Source organism: Myiozetetes cayanensis, unplaced genomic scaffold (genome assembly GCF_022539395.1).
Source record: "Myiozetetes cayanensis isolate MyiCay16 unplaced genomic scaffold, myiCay2020 scf26, whole genome shotgun sequence".
NCBI classification, from domain to species: domain Eukaryota; kingdom Metazoa; phylum Chordata; class Aves; order Passeriformes; family Tyrannidae; genus Myiozetetes; species Myiozetetes cayanensis.
In genome coordinates, this window is record NW_026087477.1 from 5,335,999 (window position 1) to 5,355,078 (window position 19,080).

A 19,080-nucleotide genomic window follows, 5' to 3' on the forward strand; every position below is an offset into this window, starting at 1 on the left:
CACCCCCTCCCCCGCCAAAAGCACCACCCCATCTCTTTCCAATATTTTAATGAGTCGCTACATCTTACACTCATAATTATAAAAGAATAAGAATCCATAAAAATATTTTCTTTTCATAATACGCACTTAAAATACTCCAGGGCAAGTCAACGTGGTTCGTTTTGGGTGGGGTTTGTTTCTGGTTGCGTTTTGCCCCCTGGCAGAACCCTTGGCTTGAAAGGGGGGGGACGTGCTCCCCTGAGGTGTGATTGCTCAATCCCCCCTTCCCCAGAACTGCAGTTCCTGTTGCCCAGGTAAATTAAAAACCAGGAGAGAGCGTTTGCTGAGTGGGTGGGCAAGGGGGACCAGTCACTGACCCGCAGAGAACTGAAGCACAGCCAATTTCAGTGCACATCTGAAAGCTCGGGGTGTGGGAGTGGGGTGGAAAGGAGAAGGTGGGATGGGGAGGCGGCACAGAGAACGGAGGGGAGGGAGGATTTGCATAAATATCATCCATCTCGTGTTGCAAAAAAACCCAAATGCTGCTGCTGTGAGCTCTGGAGAGAGGCTCTGCTTGTAGCCAGCTGCCAGTGCTACCTGTTGTTGGCACAACTCTGCGTGCGAGCGGCCATGAGAGGAAGGATCAGAGGACGCCGGCACCGGCCCCAGCCACTTCCTCCATCTGCTCTGCAAAATGAAACTGCAAAATAGACAGATACGTATATAAAAAAAAAAAAAGAAAAAAAAAAAGAAAAAGACTAGTGTTGCATGCTTCTGTAGAGCTCTCTTCACATCCCAGGGCTCCAAGTGTGGCAGCAGGGCCAGGTCACAGCTCGATCCCCGGGGTTAGCAGTAGGTAGTTCTCTCTTCCCTCCCACTCCTGGCTTAAGGCAGCTTCTGATTCGGCTCTTCTTCCGTTTCCAACACAGGCACTGAGTTCTCGCGGGTTAAGAGTGTGGGAACTGCACAGGGGCAGTGGAAAAGGGGGGAAAAGGATGGAAAAGGACTTGGGGGGAGAGAGAGATGGACACAAACCTCAGCCTCGGGAGACAGACCACTGTCCATTGATTCCCAGGAGAGAGGGAGTAGCAGCAAAAAAAGCATTGAACAGCCAGGCTGGAGGAGAGGAAGAGGACGAGCAGCCGAGCAGGGGCAGACCTCCAGCTTGGAAAGTGAAAGAAGGTGGCACTGTCCAGAAAGGGAAGGTGCCCTCCAGCCTTCCCCTCGCGTTGTGGGGGGGGACACCCAGCCCGCCGTGGGCGCTCAGCCCCTTGTGCTCTGGGTTCGACGGCTGTCGGGGGCGGGAGGGCGCGGGATTGGGGGTGAGCTGTCAGTGTCCAGTTTGCAGAGGCTCGTGCTCTCAGAGGTATTCTTGTAGAAAGTGCAGCAGCGTGATTTCGTAGTGCTCCCCTGACTCAGGGCACCGAATACTGTGTCTCTCGTTGGGGTAGATCTGTGCAGGGGCAGACACGGGGCGGTCACTCAGCGGGGACAAAACTCCCTCACGCCAGCCCTGCCCCCTCCACCCAGTCCCCATCGGGACAAAGAGGTGCCAGGGAGGGTCTGGAGCACCAACCTCCCCCCTCATCCCTGCTGCCACCAGCCAAGTGGGACAGCAACAGCTCGTGGAGAAGGAAAGTTCCAGGCCCAGGGCAGCAGCCCTGCCTGCACGTGGCACATCTGCCAGCGATGGAACAGCCACAGTGCCACCTCCCGGCCTCCACCCAGGTGTCCATTGCCACCCACATCACAACAGGATGTGGGAGCAGCTGCCTCCACCTCCTCCTGCCCCCAGAACACACAGCAGAGAACTCTTCCAGGTCTGTGGGACCTCCCCGCTCCACTCCTGTCCCTCCTACCTGCAGCTGGTAAGGTTTTCCAGCCCGGATTAGCTGCGATACCAGGAAGTTGGTGTGAAAAAAGTGCACGTTTTCATCCAAAAAGCCATGGAGGATCAGCAAACGGTTTGGCCTGGAGACGGGGTGAGAAAACAGGAGGAGAAACAGGATGAGGACAAGTTGGGAAACCACCTAAAAGCTCTGCAGAGGGTCTGAGCAAAGAGCTGCCAGCTCTTTGGGCAAGCCAAAACCGAGCAAGAGCAGTGCCAGGCCATGGCCTCAACCCCTCCCTGGCAGAGGGGGCTGAGGGTGCCATGGCAGCGACCAGCCCTGGGAGTTAAACGGGTCAGAACCCACCCAATTCTTTTGGGATTGAGCAGAGGCGCCACTGGTGGCACCCAGTAGGACCCAGGAGCAGGTTTTGAGCAGGCACTCACTCGTTGGGAAGCTTTTCCACGTGTAATGCCACAGAGCCAGCCTCGTAGCCCTGCTGGTTGTTCTCCGGGATGTCCATGTACCGCTCGGTGTAGCCGGTGTCGTAGGCCATCCACACTGTGACAGGAGCACCTGCTATGGCAATCTGGCACACAGGGAGACAGCAGACAGCCTCAGTTACCACCTGCTGAAGAGTTCAAGTGTTCCCTGTTTTCCTGAGGAGGCAGGAAAAAGCAGGCTCTGGACTGCTCTGTCGCTCAGAGCAGGATTCTCCTTCAGCAAGCCCAAGTAAAGCCCAAGCTTCCTCCTCCTGCTGTTCCCTCTCATGGTCACAATGGGGCAAATTCCTGCACACCAGCACTAAAGGCTGCTCCTTTCCAAGGAGGACTTGTGGAATGATCCAGAAAGCGTGCTGGGGACTTGGGAAGGGGATTGGGAATAGCACATCAATTATCTCACTGGCTGCCCCCAGGGGCCCATCCCAGGGCCATCCTCCTCCAGCCCCAGCCAGGTGTGAGCTTTATCAAGGTACAAGGCTGCAGGACTGAGGGTCACTTCCACCTGTCCGCTCGAAACAAGCCCCAAATCCAACTTCCAGCTGCCAAGAGTGACAAAAGCTGAGAGAGCCACGGTGACAACCCCGTGTCCAGACTCACCTTGAAGACGTTGGGTTTACAGATGAGCCCCATGAGGGACAGAAAGCCCCCGTAGGACCAGCCGTGGATGGCGACCCGGCTCAAGTCGATGAACCCGTATTTTTCTGCTACATAATGTAAACCTTCCACCTGGTCCTCTATCTCCACCTGACCCTAAGAGGCAGCAAAAGGAGGCTCGTGTCAGTGGGATTCCTAAATCTAGAAACCTCACACAAAGGGAACAAGCAGCCAGCACCCTGAGGAAGGGACAAATGGTCAGAGATTCACGAGCACAAGCAGGACGTTACCATTTGGTTTTTTAGGGCCCCTTCAAATTTGAGTCCTCGCTGGCACGATCCCCTCCCATCAATCACCACCACAGCATAGCCCAGGGATGCCAACGTGTTCAGCCTCAGGTACTTGATGCCTTTGAAGGAGTTATTCACCAGCTGCACCTGCACAAGGAGGCAAGAAGAGTTTCAGAGCTGAGCAGTTGCCTTCCAGTACCTTACTGTGTCTGTCCCACTGTGTGGGATCCTGAGCTGGACAGCAGCTGGTAACTGAGCTGTCAGAGCCATGGAAATCAGAGCAAATGTTGGAAAAATCATCTGAGGTTTGAGGCAGAGAACACAGGGATAAACTAAAAGAGAGTAGGTTTAGATTAGGCATTGAGGCAGTTCTTTGCCTGTGAGAGTGGTGAGGCCCTGGCACCGGTTGCCCAGAGTTGTGGATGTCCCATCCCTTGGAAGTGTTCAAGGCCACCTTGGATGGGGTTTGGAGCAACCTGGTCTAGTGGAAGGTGTCCCTGGGCAGCAGGCCCATCCCTGGCACCAGCAGTCCAGCTGGATCATTACCTGGGGGCCTCCATACACAAAGAGCACCGTGGGATGCTTCTTCCCAGGCTGGACATCGTGAGGTTTGTAGACCATTCCGTAGAGCTCGACGTCCGACTGAGTGCGGAAGTGAAAGATCTCCGGAGGGACGTAATCCGGGGGACAACCTGCAAGCAGGAAGGTCACAGGCTGGCAGGGAGGTGACTGGCAGCAGGTCCTGCCTCCCACCCCGCCTGAACAAGCTCCTTCTGCTCAAACCTGACCCTGGTCAGGGCTCTTTCAGCACCAAACCACACCAAAGCCTCTCTCTGGGAAACACAGAGAGCCGACCCGAAGGGATCCCCCAGGAAAACCTGCTGGGAATTCTCCAGCAAGGAACTCTGTGCCACAACAGCACGGTGTGGGAGTTAAGAACATGGATGGAAAAAAACATTTGCAGGAAGGGGTTGGTTCAGGTGCTGCTTTGAGCTGTATCTAAACCTTCAAAGCCCACAGTGCAGAATGGAGCAGCCACTGCACCCCAGGCACTTTTCCCTTCCCCTCTTCAGGCAATTCATGGATAAAAAAACACAACATGGAAGTTGGTTGGACAGGGCTTGGAGCAACCTGGTCTAGAGGGGGTGGAACTGGATGAACTTTGAGGTCCCTCCCAACCCAAACCAGCCTGTGATTCCATGGCAAACCCACAGCTTTGAGGGTGTGCTGCATCCCTGAGCACTGTTTTTGCTGGAAGTGTGGAACAGCAAGACCCCAAAAGCCCACAGAGCGTTTCCTGGGCGAGCTGTCCACGGGACAATCTCCCTCACAGGACAACACAACTCCTCTTCCCTTCAGAGTGAAGCCACTGAGGCCACTTCCCTCCCCAGCACCGCTGGATAACGAGTGTCTCAGCAGCACTGGCACGTTCTCCTGCACTTACTGGCTGCCTCCATCATGCTGGCCCAAAATTTGGGCTGCTTGTGGAGCGGGTCGTCGTCGGGGCCGCTGAGCTTGTAGATGTGCACACAGGGTGGAGTGCTCACACTGCTGTAGTGGCTGATGAACATGTCAAAGTTCTGGGATGGGAGAGAGACAAAGAGTTAGGGCAACCAGCTCTTGCACCTCCCACAGCTCATCTCCTCCACTGCAAGAGCTCCCACGCCTCCAGCAGCCCCCCAGGACTTGTTAAAGGTTCATTTCTAGTGCGGTCCCTGTGAGTCAGGAGGGGAGAATCCAAGCAGGAAACCAACCTGGCTCATGGAGCAGCTGTGGGAGAAGCCTGGAGTGGTGAGCCGCAGGATCTCCCCGGGGCACTCGTAGCTGACCACGTACAGGTGGTGCTCCAGAGGGGTGTCCTTCGTGCCTTGGAAGTACACCAGCTTCGTGGCCTCGTTGACCCAGATCTGGGAGGGACACACAGGGGCTCAGTGAAGCCATTTTCCCCAATTTCCAATCTAAACCTCCCCTGGTACAACGTGAGGCTGTTTCCTCTTATCCTGTCACTTGTCACCTGGGAGAAGAGACCCCCACCTGGCTCCAGGTTCCTCCCAGAGGATTAGCAGGGTACAGGAGTATTTTTCCCAGCAATCATGAATTGTCATTTGTGGAAGGACCAGTCCAACACCCCTCAGAATCAAACTTTAAGACACATTAAAATAGGTTTTTACTGTCCAGAGAAAGCTGGTTCTAAAAACCACCCAGGAACAGAGACAACAGCTTTGAAACACTGCATTGATCCAGCAACAGGAACTGAACTGTTTTCCACCTTACAGTTTCCAAATGCTATTTCTGGCTAACCCACAGTTTGAAGACCCCTGTGAACAGCAAAGGGAAAAAAATATCCAGCTCAATTGGCCAGGAAAACCAGGCAGCGCCCTGTGGAGCAACAAATGCATCAAAATAATTGCTGCTAACACAATTTTAGCCATAACACATGCAGGGAAGAGCTGTGGCCAAAATCAACAGCCTGTACAGTGAGAATCCACATGGGGAGGGACAGCAGGTTAATTGCAGATTGAGGAAAAGCAGCAGAAACCAAAAGCTTGGAGCTGTTGGTCTTTTAAAAAGCGAGAAGTGAAAATCCAGATTAATTGGAAATGAACAGACAAGGTCTTTATTTTGACAGAAATCACCTGGGAGTGTTAAAGATCAGACCCAGAGTTAATTCCTGAAGCAAAAATGAAACTAGGTTTCTACAAGATTAATAAAAATTCATTTCTGGCTGTTCTGCAACCAACAACAGATACAGTTTCTCCATATTCTAAATTGCTTTATATTCCCCAGCTGCCTTCTTCCTAAAGGCTCTGCTGAGGGATCAGCTGGAGACCAAGAGTTCACTCCGAGTGCCAGGACACATTTCCACATTGCAGGCACTCACTGGAGTTAAAATGCCTCAGCAAAGGCAGCAATCCCAGGCTCCTCCACAAAATGGTTCTTTGTTGCTCTTAAACCTCAGTCTTGTGTCCTTTTTTTTATGGCCTGACCCACTCCTGGGATTTTCCCAAGGAGCAATCTGAAGTCTGATTAAAAAGGCAATCAGATCCATGTGCACTGGGCTACAGCACTTCTGGGGAAAGCAGAGGCAGCAATAAAGAGAGAGACAAAATGAAGCCTAAGCAGTTCTAGCAGGTCCCAGGTGTAAGGGAGGACTCAGGCCAGGCCTGGGGGCAGACAACACAGAGCTGGAACACTGCAAGGCAACAAAACAGCCCCTACCTTCGACCCGTGCCTTGCCAGCACCTCCCACTCCCCACTGGTCAGGGCAACCTCCTCCTTGATGGGACACTTGAAATCATCTGGAGGGAAGAACAGGAGAATAAATCACTGCCCTCTTCATCCCCCCACACAAAAGACAACACAAGGCAGTCAGAGAGGGAGCTGCCCACGCTCCTTACCCTCAGTGTGGACGTATGGCTGCACCCAGTTGTGGCTGCCTGGCTTCAGGATGGCTGTCACCCTGTACAGGTGACAGAAACCTGTCTTGCACTCGTTGGCTCGGATGAAGCAGAGCTCTTCCTCCTCCCCCTCTGGCTGCATGAAGGGGTAGAAGATATCGTGGACCTGCCAGGCAAGGTGAAGAACCCGTCAGTGGTTTTGTAGTGAGACAGCAGAGACAAAGCTGAGGGAGGTCGTGCTGAACTGCTGGGATTTCCATGGAAAGGAGAGGGGATAAAAGCAGGGAAAAGATTTCCTACAACCACAAGGCAACTCTGGGCCCGTGTACAGACCACGTGCTCTGGGCTTTGCGTGGTTGTCACCAAAACCAGTGATGTTCCAGCCATACAGGTCCCACCTGCTGCTATTCCAACACCTTGGGAATGCCCTGGGGTGAACTTCAGGCCTCTTTGTCACTCAGAACCAAAGTGCTTAGAGGCTGAAGAGGCTGAAGTTTATTGCCTGTCCCCTATGCCTATCACCTACCTCAATAACTACAACAAATTCCAGGGATTAGGGTTGTTGATGCTTCAAGAAGCTGTTTAATCTCGTAATAAAACACCCCAAAAAGGACAGCACTGTTACATCTCAAAGAATGTAAATGTAAATGTGTAAAAATGTGCAAAAGTGCCTGTGTTCACCAGGAATGTTGGAAAGAATTAAATGAACAGTATCAACTGCAAGGAGATGGCAGGATGCTCATCTCTTCCAGTGCTGAGTGCAAGGAATTCCTTCTCATGGCTTTATTAAACCCCTGAATTAACACCAAATCTGGGGCTACTGAGTAGCAAAGCTGCTGGAGCCAGGACTTAAAACTGGACAGCCAGGCAAGATGAGAATGGTAAACTGAGGGGGAGGAAGGGGGCAGCCTGTGTTCTCCTCCCAGCCCCGAGCCTCTTACATTTATCCACACATCAGTGGTTTCTTCATAGATCACAAATGGCTGGACATTTTCTGGCACAGTTTTGGCAAATTCAGCACGCTGCTCCTCGTTTTCTGGGACTGGAATAAAGAGTGCTGGAGGCAGAAGGATTAGCTGCAGCCGCTGCTGAGGTCTGTCTAGGAACATGGCCCAGGCACTGGGGAGAGAAGTTGGAGGTGAATGTCAGCACCACAGAATAGATGTCCCTTTCTAACACTCAGAATGTGCATCCCTTTTTTTCCCCCCCACCCCTCCCCTCGCTGGCAAAAAGGATTTGGGCATCTGAATGCAAAGCTTTTCTCATCACTGCTGCTTTCTAATCCCTTGGAAGCTTTGCCAACACACACACAGTGCCAGACAGCTCTGGTATTTCACAGGGGTGTCGCTCAGACAAGTGTCTGACAGATCTGCCAGTGCCTGTTCCAAGGGAGCACCTCCAAGAGAGCCCTGGCTCCAGAACACAACTCCTGCCTGGACAGCCCCTCCAGCAGGAAAGCTCAGTTTGTGTCCCAGCTTTGGGGTGATCCCTCTCAGAGTGATCCATTTGCTGCACTGACAGGGAAAGGCACAGACCTAAAGCCAAGTGCAGGAGTCATTCCAGTCTCAGCCCTCTTCCTGCCCAAGGAGAGCCCCTGGAAGCGGTGCTGCACCTCAGGCTCTCAACATGACAGATGGCAAATCACCACTGCACAGTGAGGCCACCCCAGAGCCTGGAAGTGCATCAAGGGAAGTCTCATCATTAAAGACAGGCTTTGAAAAGAGCCACTTCTCCCCCAGCACCGTGGATTTCGGGAACTGAGATGTTCAGCACATTTAGATAAGCTCTGGTGCAGAACATCTCAATCACCTCTGGGATTACCTGCTGGAAAGCTCTCTGAATTTCCTTCCCAGAGCAGAAAATTAATGATGAGTTACAGAATGCCACCTTCAAAGACAGCCAAGTCACCTTAGCTTGATCTGCACAGACACTGGTTAACAGCCAAGCAGGCTTTTGAGGGGGAAAAAAATTCAGAGCTCTAAAATCTCAAACCACTCAGATTGGGGTGAATTCTGTAACTCTTCAGGCAAGACTATGCATCCCATTTGGAGCAACAGCCAGTCCCAGAGCAATCCTTCCCCCTGCACACACTAAACAAAGGACATGGCACCACAGAACCTGCCCGCTGTCCTGTGATACAGCTGGCTTTGATCACCAACTGGACCGATGAGCAAAGATAAAACTGCTTCCAGTACATTTCCATTTGCAGGAAAAACACGTTGTGTTTGTGTGAAACATCTTCAACTCAAAAGAATTCCCTAGGACTGCCTCACTTCGTGAATCACATTTACCTTTGTGGCTGTGACAAACCCCACAGGCTGTCACTCTGCTCTTCCTTTGCTTCACTCCTACTTTTAGGGTGTTACTGCACTGAAGAAGCCAAACATTCAGGTGCCATTTCTGGCTTTTAAAACCAGGCCATGACTGCACTGCAGCCAGAGGAGCCCTTGGGAGTGTAAGTTTGGAAGGAAAATGGACGTACTATTTGCCATCCCGGGTCCATCCAGCACGGGCGATGTACTCCACGGTGGGAAACAACGCAGCAAAGGGTTGCACCAGCTCCTTGTCCTGAGCACACACGATCTGCAGCAAAAAGGAAAGGCCAACACCAAACTCAGGCTGCCACCAGAGCTCCTCACCTCCTCCCCTGGGAGCCCAGGGAGATGGGAGAGCGAGGAACTTTAAGCACCGGCCTGGTTTAACTCGTTAAGGGTCGGGCCAGGAGAAGCAAGGCTTGCTACAAACAGCAGGAAGGGAAGGGGAAAAAACCAGGCTTCAAAGCAAAATGATTTTGGCATTCAGCCACGGGAAAGGACACAGGCAGGGACTGAAGCCCACGATCAAATCAGGCTCCAACCCTCCTGCTTAGCACGGACAACGTGGTGTACCAGCAGAATCCGACTTCCCCCTTCCCTCCCTGCTCCCAGCCGAAGCTCCACCAGAACATTTTCAAGTCTTTCTGTTTCTTGGATAAACACATTAGAGAACCAGGTGTTACAAGAGGATAAAAACCCCAGACTAACACTATCTAGGATCTCTTAGTGACCTTGCTTTAATTCTGGGGAGCTGCAGAAACAGTCAACCCTCCTGTGCAATGTCCCACCCCGAGCTGTCATCACTTACCTTTCCCTTGCTGTCTGTTTTAAATTCTGCCAGTTTTAATGTAATCTTGGGGTTTTTGCTGCCTGCAGAGAGGTGAAAAAACACCAAGATGATCAACCTGAACACTCCATGATTATACAAAACACAGCTTCTAGAGAGGAACTGCCCTTGGTCCTGCTGAAATGGGGGGGGTGTGAATGTACAAATATCAAATATGTATGTGAGCAAACACCACTGTCATCACAGTCACTCAGGGAACGGGAACAGTTTGCTCTGCCTTGCTGTGCATGTTCTCAGGAGAGTGAGGAAAGATGGGATTCCAAATGTATTCCAGGATATGCCACCAGATACATTCCATTTCCTCAGCAATCCTTCCATTCAGGCTGAACTTTAAATCCTGGTCCTTTCTTGCTGCTCAGATTTCGGGCTCAGAGACTCAATTAGGCCTCAACATTTGCCACCAGTTTCTACACAAGCACCCAGATTAATCACGCAAAGTTTACAGCACCAATTCCGCTGCTGCTGCCAGTGGGAGTCAAGAGCTGCATCAGGTGTTTCACTCACCTGTCCTGGGGTATCGATAGGAATCTGTTTTTCTCTCCTCCAGGGCAGGTGAAGGAACATGAATTATCTCCACCTCTGACTCATCCACTTCCTCGTACAAGATCCGCAGTGTTTTCAAGTCCTCTGGACCTGGGACAAAGAGCAAGAATGTTTCCTACAGTGTTTTCCAGCTCTTCCTGGCTTGCCTGGAGCACTGGAGCACTGGTTCTATTGGAACACCTGCAGAGCCACAGCTTTCAGTGACTCCTCTGAGCACAATTACAACCCCCTCAGTGTCTCCTTCCTTCAGTCCAGGAGGAGCCCAAACCCAGGCCAAAGGAAAACTGTGCTCAAAAGATCATTCCCAGCAGGAGGCAGCAGTCACAGGGTCAGGACTGGATGAGCAGAACACTGACTGACCTTCTGTGGAAGCTGTGGGACACCACCAATAGCCCGTGAACCGATCAAACTCCTCCTGAATGACAAAAGTGGCTACACCAGCAGACTTGGGGTCATCAAGAACATTGGATAAGCCTGGAGGGAAAAACAAAAGAGACAGCATTTGCATTTACATCTCCTTGGAAAAAAGCTGATCCAAAAGAAGAACATACTTAACAAGCCATAAAGACACGAGTCTTTCCAGGCCACGTTTCTCAGGAGGAATTTGCTGTGGGACCTGGCAAGAAGCAGCAGTTACCTTTATGGCAGTATGTCATCCTCTTCTCCTCACCAGTCTCAATGTTTGCTACCCACAGGTCGTTGTTGTTGATGAATGAAAAGAAGGCTGGGTCAGCGGGGCAGATTTTGGGGTCCATCCGTGGCCCCGTGCACTGAGTCTTGATCTCCAGAGGCTTCATTGGGGACACCTGCAGGAACAGGCACAGCCAGAGCTCAGAGCAAGCTCCCAGCTCTGCACTCAAAGGGCCTGAAGCAGAGCTACAGCACAGCCCGTGGAGTGATGGTAAATGTGGCTCTGACACAGGAGAAAGCACCAGAACCAAACAGATGTGGACCTGTTAGAGCAGGGCCAGAGGAGGCCACAGAGATGCTGTGAGGGCTGGAGCCCCTCGGCTCTGGAGCCAGGCTGGGAGAGCTGGGATTGTTCAGGCTGGAGAAGGGAAGGATCCTAAAGGGGCTCCAGGAGAGCTGGAGAGGGACTTGGGACAAGGGATGGAGGGACAGGACAAGGGGAATGGGCTCCCCACTGCCAGAGGGCAGGGATAGATGGGAGACTGGGAAGGAATTCCTGGCTGTGAGGGTGGGGAGGCCCTGGCACAGGTTGGGCAGAGAAGCTGTGGCTGCCTCATCCCTGGGAGTGTCCAAGGCCAGGCTGGACAGGGCTTGGAGCAACCTGGGCTAGTGGAAGGTGTCCCAGCTTGTGGCAGGGGGCTGGAATGGGATGAGCTTTAAGGTTCCATCCAACCCAATCCAGTCTGTGATTCCATGTGGAGCCATCTCCAACCCAAACCCCTCCAGGTGACACTCCCAGAATCCCCAGCAGACTCACCATGAATCCATTCTTGCCCCCATCTCGACAGTGAAAGAGGCTGTTGCTGGCCTGGAAGAGGAACAGGCCACTCTCACTGTGGAAATCATAGGATGTTATCCCAAAGACCCCGAGCCGCTTGCGTTCCCTCAGGAGTTCCTCCTCTCTGGAATACATCCCGTGGTGGGGGGTTGCCTAGAATTGAGGGTAAGGAAAATCTGAAAGAATCTGCAAGGAGAGAAACTTCCACAGAACAGGAACACGCCAAGACTGGCCAAAACACAGCACACCAGCCCAAAGCAGGCAGCAGTTTCACTGTCTGGGTCTGTAACTCCAGGTATAGGTGAGGGGTCCAGGAGGCCCAAACCACCCCCAGCCCCAAAATTTCCCTCTGCAGGAGAGAGGAGCTCTGAATCCCTCATTTCTGCAGCTGGCACTTCAGCATGAACTGAGAAGAGCTGCACTTGCGCTGCTTATGCAAATCAGATGTAACCAATTAACTTAATGACGTTATCTACAGCCTTCACAAACAGTTTCCATGTCAGACACTGCAAACAAAAGCTCTTCCGGGGATCTTGAATTTCCCTGAGGAGGACCAGCAGCCCAAACAGGGTCAAGACAGTGAAATCCTTTTCCACCAGGAAGAAAGACCAGCACCCTCCACTCTGTGCAGCAGTGTTTTCAGTGACACAGGACACTAAGATACCAAAATCAGGGAGGAGGAAATTCCCCCCCCTTTCCTGACTCACAACAGAGTGTGAGGCAGGAGCAGCAATTTAAACTCAACCATCCCAACTTCTTAAAAGCAGCAAGGATGACAAGACACCAGACAGATGTACCCACCCCAGCAGCCCCACAGCATCACCCAGGCTCTTCACAATTCCACTCACCTGAAAGTGATCCAGCATCTGTTTCCAGGACAGGAGCAGCAGGGCCTCCTTCCGTACCTTTTTGGGAATCTCTGAGTAAAGAAGGGAATTCTCTCTGCTACCATATGGCATTCCTATTAGGAGGGCAAAAGCATCATCCTGCTTTAGATTAGTTAGCCAGGACAAAGAGGACCAAGAGTAAATTCAAACAAAAGTCTGATAACAGAAGGGTTGGGGCTGCCCAGAGGCTTTTACCCACATTCATTGCCAAGCAGGTCCCAGTTCAATCCCAGAATAACATCTGAACTATTTAAATTTAGGTATTCATGAATTTGGCATTTTCCCTAAGCAAGATTTAACACCAACCAACCTCTACAGAAATGATTAAGTCCAACTTTCCCCTCTGTGTCTGTCCAGCCCATTGCCCCAGATCCACTCCAGAACAAAAAAAGCACCACTCCCTAAATGAGTGACTCAACATCCCTCTCCACATTTCTCAGCCAGGAATTTGCTACAGGGACCTCGCTCAGGCCAAGGCAGCAGCTTGGAAGAGAGGAAGAAAAGGCTTGGGAAGCTGCAGAGAGCCCATTGAAATGTGAAACAGTACCCTACAGAGTCAAAAGACCTCGTCATTTTACATAAGCCTTTGACTGTGGTTATCAAATCAGCTCCTGGCCCTCGTCCAACTTCCCAAACGTCTATAAAATACCCTGACACACGGTTTTGGCACTTCCAACAAAAACAAAGACCGTGAACTCGCCCTCTACGTCTGGCGTAAGAGACTTCCCTGGATCACAGATTCACACAGGGATATGTGCCCTGATACTGCCTACTCTGCACACACGTTCTGGGCACAACAGAGAGGCTTTCGGAGCTGGCTGACCCAGCAGCGCAGTTACTTCAAATTAAAACTGAAATATTAATAAGTGCTCGGGAAGCAAAGCAATATGTGAGGATCTAATCCTCAGAGATACGGGAACACCAAAGTGCTGAGCATGTGGTGTTTAACATAAGCAGCATCTGCCATGAGACAACACAAAATCCTGTGGGGAGGGGCCCAAGAATGATTTAAGATGGTCAAAGAGGAAAACTGCACAGAGGAATAAATGACTTTATAGGCACGTATTTGACACTCAAGCAGCTGTGACCTGGACTTCCCTTCTCCTTATATATTAGAAAACTTTCTCCAGTGACCTCAGGCTGACTACAATCAATTGGCATTTACAAGAAAAATACTGTCTTCCTCCCCAAAAAGCATTTTGCTTTGCTTCCAAGGGAAGAAAAGTATTCAACCCTCCAGGAAAGCTCTTCAGGAGTCTCCGTCCTGCTCCCCAGCACAGAGTCCCTGACAGTGTTCATGTAAGAACTTTAAAATGTTTTTTTAATGCTGGGGCAGTGACAGCACACTGAGTTAAACACTTTAGAACTTACAGGATGCCCAGAGAAGCTGTGGCTGCCCCATCCCTGGAGGTGTCCAAGACATGGTTGGAGCAACCTGGGATAGTGGGATTTAAGGTCCCTTCCAACTGGATGGGCTTTAAGGTCCCTTCCAACCCAAACTATTCTGGGGTTCTCTGATGTGCCTGAAATGGGTCCTGAGTATTTAGCAGCACACAGCAAAAGATGCTCATTATGGCAAAAGAATCAGCATTTCCCCTTTACTGGGAGCACCTGAGAAGGGATTACCTGCCTGACACTGATCTTAAGTGATGGGTCAGCCTGTTCTATGCCCTCCACAATTCCTTAAGGAAGGGAACACTGAAAAGACACTCATGTATCCTCACTCCTGGTTCTGGCTCCTGGAACAGTCACACCCTGGCAGAACACCAGCAGCTGGTTTGGTTGCCATTTCATACAACAGAACATTAAAAAAAAAAAAAAATTAAAATCAGCCACTCGGTTCTTTAGTCATCTAGATGAAAAGCAGTATCAAAGTGAACCTGAAATACATTCAGCTTTAAATCAAGCCTCACTGCTCACACTCAACAAGAAAAATATGCCAACTCTGGATTACTGCCCTTCAGAGCAGCACTTGTGTCCCAAGAATTTATGAGGAACACAAATCAAGTCACTGGCACACGGGAGCTGCTTAATGGCAAAACAAATCAGTCCCTCAAAACCAGCATCCAATGTCCTACAGTGACCTACACACAAAACCTGGAAAAATAGGAAAAAACAGCAAGGGTCACTCCAGGGAAGCAGTTGCACATCAGGCAATTTCTTTACTTGGCCCAGTAATGATCAGCTCATGCCCCAAAGCACAACAAACTCTTTATAGTCTATAAAGCTTCCCATGTTACCAACCACAAAATTATCCAGTTACTAAAACCCAACCACTCTGTCACTAATTACACTGTGGCTCCAGCTCTAACGAGGGACCTGTACAACACATTCTGCTTCCCATCCTACTGACAGGAAAGGGATATTTCCCTGCAAATGCCAGTAATAGCTCATTCCCAACTAATTTTTTTTCCCTTACTCTTGAAAGCATTCTACCTTCATGGCACTTAATAAAGCAGGAGACACCACCACCCTGCCATTAATATGTTACAACATATAATTAGTCACTACTGACAGTGAATTTCTTGGAAAGTCAGTCTGGTTAATGAAGTAAGTAAATCCCATTTCTCCCAAGCTGGAGGGAGGCAGGAGACAGTCCTGAGTCTGAGGAACATCCTTCCTCCTGCCCCATCCCCTGGGTGCCCAAGGACACAGAAAGGCGGGCTGGCCAAGCCGACACTGCCCCTTGTCCCAGCCGAAAGCTGGCGTGGGATCGGGGAGGGCTCTGCTCCTGCAAACCTCGAGTTACTTCATCTCAGCTGCCCCATTTCACACACAGGGATCCCTCCCCATCCTCTTCCTCGCCTGTGTAGCTGGGAAGTGCTCCCAGGCCACGTTCCTGCCCCGTGGCTTACCCAGGTAATAGAGGCGATGCGAGTGCGGGCTGGACTCCTCCGTTTTCCGGACAAACTGGAAGTCGTGGGGAGCTTTGTTCACTATCATGCCCGAGTACTTCCTGCTGCTGTGGATTATGTCACGCAGCCCATCCCAGGAATGCTTTTGCACCTGGAATTGGGAAGGCACATCCTCCATCTCGACCACCTCGGAGCTGTCCGACAGCGTGTCCACCGCAGTCATCCTCGCTTCCCCTTCAGAACTGGGCAAAAAACTGGGGGAGGAGGAGTTGAGGGAGAGAGTTAAGCCTTAAAATCAAGCAGGCACTCCTTAAACTACAGATCCTAGGATTCTCTGCACTCCAGGACTGCATTTTAAACACACTGAAAGGAAAAGTCGATCTCCCATCCCACGTGTAGTCCTATAATATCCACCTCAGGAAACTCCCTCTTCCAGGACCGGGTCTAGAAATGAGCTGGCAAAGGAAGCACAGGCAGCAGATTCTGGTGCAGAAAACAATCAGCTTGACTCAAAGGAAAACCACTCCAGGAATTCGGATGGATAAGTCATCAAAGCCATGACCTATCATAAAGGCACATAAACTCTTGCCCTGTGAGACCACGGGAGTGAAGTCCCCTTCCTGTCCCGAAGGAAAACCTGCTCATCACTTGGAGAGAGGGGTTTAAACCCAAGCACAGCTACTCACTTACCTGAGGAGATACTGAAGCCAGGAGTGAAGCAGGAGAGATGGGAAAACAGGGAGAAAACAGTGCAGCTGCTTTCCTAACAGACAGAAGAAGGCAGCAGGACCAGACCCTGGCTGTGCCCTGAAAAACGTGGCACACATTCCTCAGACACTTCCAAGCTGGCAGGTATTGAGGGAGAGGACAGAAACCACCTCCACACTAACACAAATGTTAATTTGAGGTGAGCTGGACCCACAGACTTGCCCAAGGTCAGTGATGTCATCTGCTGCTAAGCAGGAATGAGCCCAGGACTAGGGAAACCAGTTTTTGACGCCCCATTTGAGAGGCAGGATGTCCCTCCATGAGGACACTTCAGCTGCTTTGGGAAGAATGTGACAAAGAATTTCAGAAGAACTTCAGTTTACTGAACAAAATTAGGGCGGAGAAATTTGCTGCAGGGAGACAGAATCAAGACAGGAAATCGGGGACTAAGGATTACACCGAGAAAAAGGCCTTTTCTTCAGCAGACCCAAGATTTAAATTTCCAAATGAGATGCTTTTGAATGCTGCCTGTCTTTGAGGCTGCACTGACAGGAGGGCAACTTCTGAGATGTCGCTGTCACATGGAAGGATTAAGCAAGAATCACACAGAACCCAAATCTCAAACACTCCAGCCTCGGGATGATGCACAGTGAGTTCTTTTCCAAGGGAAAGGAGCAGGATGGTGATTTCTGTCACCACAAGAACACACTCTGCCCGTTTTCCACCATGAGTATTTTTCAGGAGAACCCTGAATGTTCCTTGAGGATGAGTGAGAGACTATTTGTAGTGACAGGACAAGGGGGAACGGCTTCAAACTGACAGAGAGGAGGTACAGATTAGAGATTAGGATGGAATTCTTCCCTGGGAGGGTGGGGAGGCCCTGGCACAGGTTGCCCAGAGCAGCTGTGGCTGCCCCATCCCCGGGAGTGTCCAAGGCCAGGCTGGAACAACCTGGGATAGTGGGAGGTGTCCCTGGAATGGGATGGGCTTTAAGGTCCCTTCCAACCCAAACCACTCCATGATTCCCCCCAGCTTTCACTTTCTAACACTCTCCAACAGGAAGTTCTCACCTCGTTTGAAGTCTTATGCAATTAGAGCAGGGGATGAGCAAAGCTACACCCAAGTGCATCTGGACTTCCTTAAACTCCAGGCACACAGCACAAGGGCTGCAAATGCAACACCTCCACAAACTGTAAGCCCCTAAACGGTACAAAACCCGTGAATAGGAACACGAGAACGAGCTCCCAGAATAAATCTGTAGGTGCTTCTGGTGCCCACTGGCCAGCAGCAAACCCACAGCTTGAAAACAGATACAGAGGAGTATTTTCCAATCAAAGCCAGGCAGGAAGCCCGAGTGAAACCACAAAAGAGAACGTGACGGGATGTTCTGAGGCTGTGAGTGTGTCTGTGGCCTCTGCCTGTAGCCAGGGCCTCCACTGCAGCAGCTGGAATCTCATCTGAAGGCAGAAGTGTGGCCTGTCAGCCACACATGACAGGGAGACCCTCAGAATCCATACACTGGGTGCAGTTCTCCCAGCCCAATCCCACTGCAGGTCGGTTCAGTCAATTAAAATAATCTGGCTTTGGCTCAAGATGCTGGACCCTTGGGCTGCTCTCACCCCGCTGGTGAATCCCTCTTACTCAGCCAGGCTGACTCCTCACAAGGGAAAGTTGAGCCTTTAAGGGCTAAAACCAGTCCACAGATCCGAGACTGGTCACTGTCCCAAACTGAACTGGAGCCCCTTCCAGCCTGTGCTGCCATGATTTTATGGTGTGAACAGCTTGGGACTGTCCTCATCCTGGTGACTGGGATGATAGGACAGGGTGGAGCAGGGGGATAAGCAAAGCAGCCACCGGACAAAGTGAGGTGGAAGTGTTGGGAATTGTCACTGGCATAGCTGGAGTGTGGTGGAGTCTCATAAAATCACAGAATCATGGAATGGTTTGGGACTGAAAGGGAACTTAAAGATCATTTGGTTTCAACTGGAAGGAATAAAAACAACCCACCTAAAATTTAGGTCCTGACACGATACAGAGTAAAAAGAAACTCTGGGAAAAAACGTAGCCAGTATTTGGCAACACTACACAAGTAAGTAAACCAGTAAAAGGAGTGACTTGTCTCAGGGTGAATTTGGGGAATACACTATTCAAAGGTGAGCTGGATCAAGACACCAATTATTAACCACCTCAGGCAGCAACAGTACATCTGAGATTTGTACCTTGCTGGAAACCCCCTGTGCCTTACGCTGAGGGATTTAGATGATTCGGGGTTGTTGCAGGAACATTCTTCTCCCCACTCCCAAAACACCTCTTAGAGGTCTTCTAAAATAACGCCTTTTGTGCCCTGCCAGTGGGAGGGACGAGACAGCCAAGCCCTCCTTTGGGGTGAGGTGTCAGTCTGGAGGGAACAGCCAAGCACAGGTGGGAAATCAGCACGAGGAGAAACTTTATTGACCTGAGTCACTTCCTGAGTCACAGATCCTGACACAGAGCTCCCTGGGCAGGGCTGGGGTTTTTCAGAAGCCTCCTCCACTCCAGAGGTGATCATTGCTCTGTCCCTCAGCACCATAAAGGCCCTGGGAGGGACTTGGACACGTACCTTCTCCAACTTCCTGCAGTCTCGTTTTCCAGACGAACCCTCTTTATCTTCTGCATTAACTACTCAGAGAGCTGGGCAGGACAGGAAGCTGGGAAGGAAGAGGGAAAAGGGAAATTTCATATAACTGCTGTAGAAAAGCACCCTCCATAGGTCACATTGCCAGCTGAGCACGATCCTTGGTCTTCAGCCCTTGGCCCAAACCTGTTCTGTCAGCACATGCTGGACATGAACAGCCCTGATGGATCTGAGGGACTTCTTCACCTGA

General features: G+C 51.0%; 1 protein-coding gene across 2 annotated transcripts; it reads right to left on the bottom strand.

Moving 5' to 3' along the window:
* Positions 1 to 31: 31 nt before the first annotated feature.
* Positions 32 to 18,935, bottom strand: DPP9 (dipeptidyl peptidase 9). Of its 2 annotated transcripts, XM_050321204.1 has the most exons (20): positions 18,816 to 18,935; positions 15,509 to 15,762; positions 12,615 to 12,727; positions 11,746 to 11,919; positions 10,936 to 11,104; positions 10,659 to 10,772; positions 10,260 to 10,388; positions 9,717 to 9,778; positions 9,076 to 9,176; positions 7,535 to 7,712; positions 6,594 to 6,759; positions 6,415 to 6,494; positions 4,950 to 5,102; positions 4,640 to 4,775; positions 3,742 to 3,887; positions 3,196 to 3,342; positions 2,909 to 3,061; positions 2,255 to 2,397; positions 1,839 to 1,950; positions 32 to 1,432 (listed from the first exon to the last, which is right to left on the bottom strand). In XM_050321204.1, exons 1-20 carry the CDS (start codon positions 18,869 to 18,871, stop codon positions 1,340 to 1,342), a joined length of 2,679 nt encoding a protein of 892 aa, XP_050177161.1. In that variant the 5' UTR covers positions 18,872 to 18,935; the 3' UTR covers positions 32 to 1,339. The 2 variants fall into 2 exon arrangements, with proteins under 2 accessions (XP_050177161.1, XP_050177162.1); XM_050321205.1 differs by lacking the exons at positions 7,535 to 7,712; positions 9,717 to 9,778.
* Between the last annotated feature and the right edge of the window lie 145 nt (positions 18,936 to 19,080).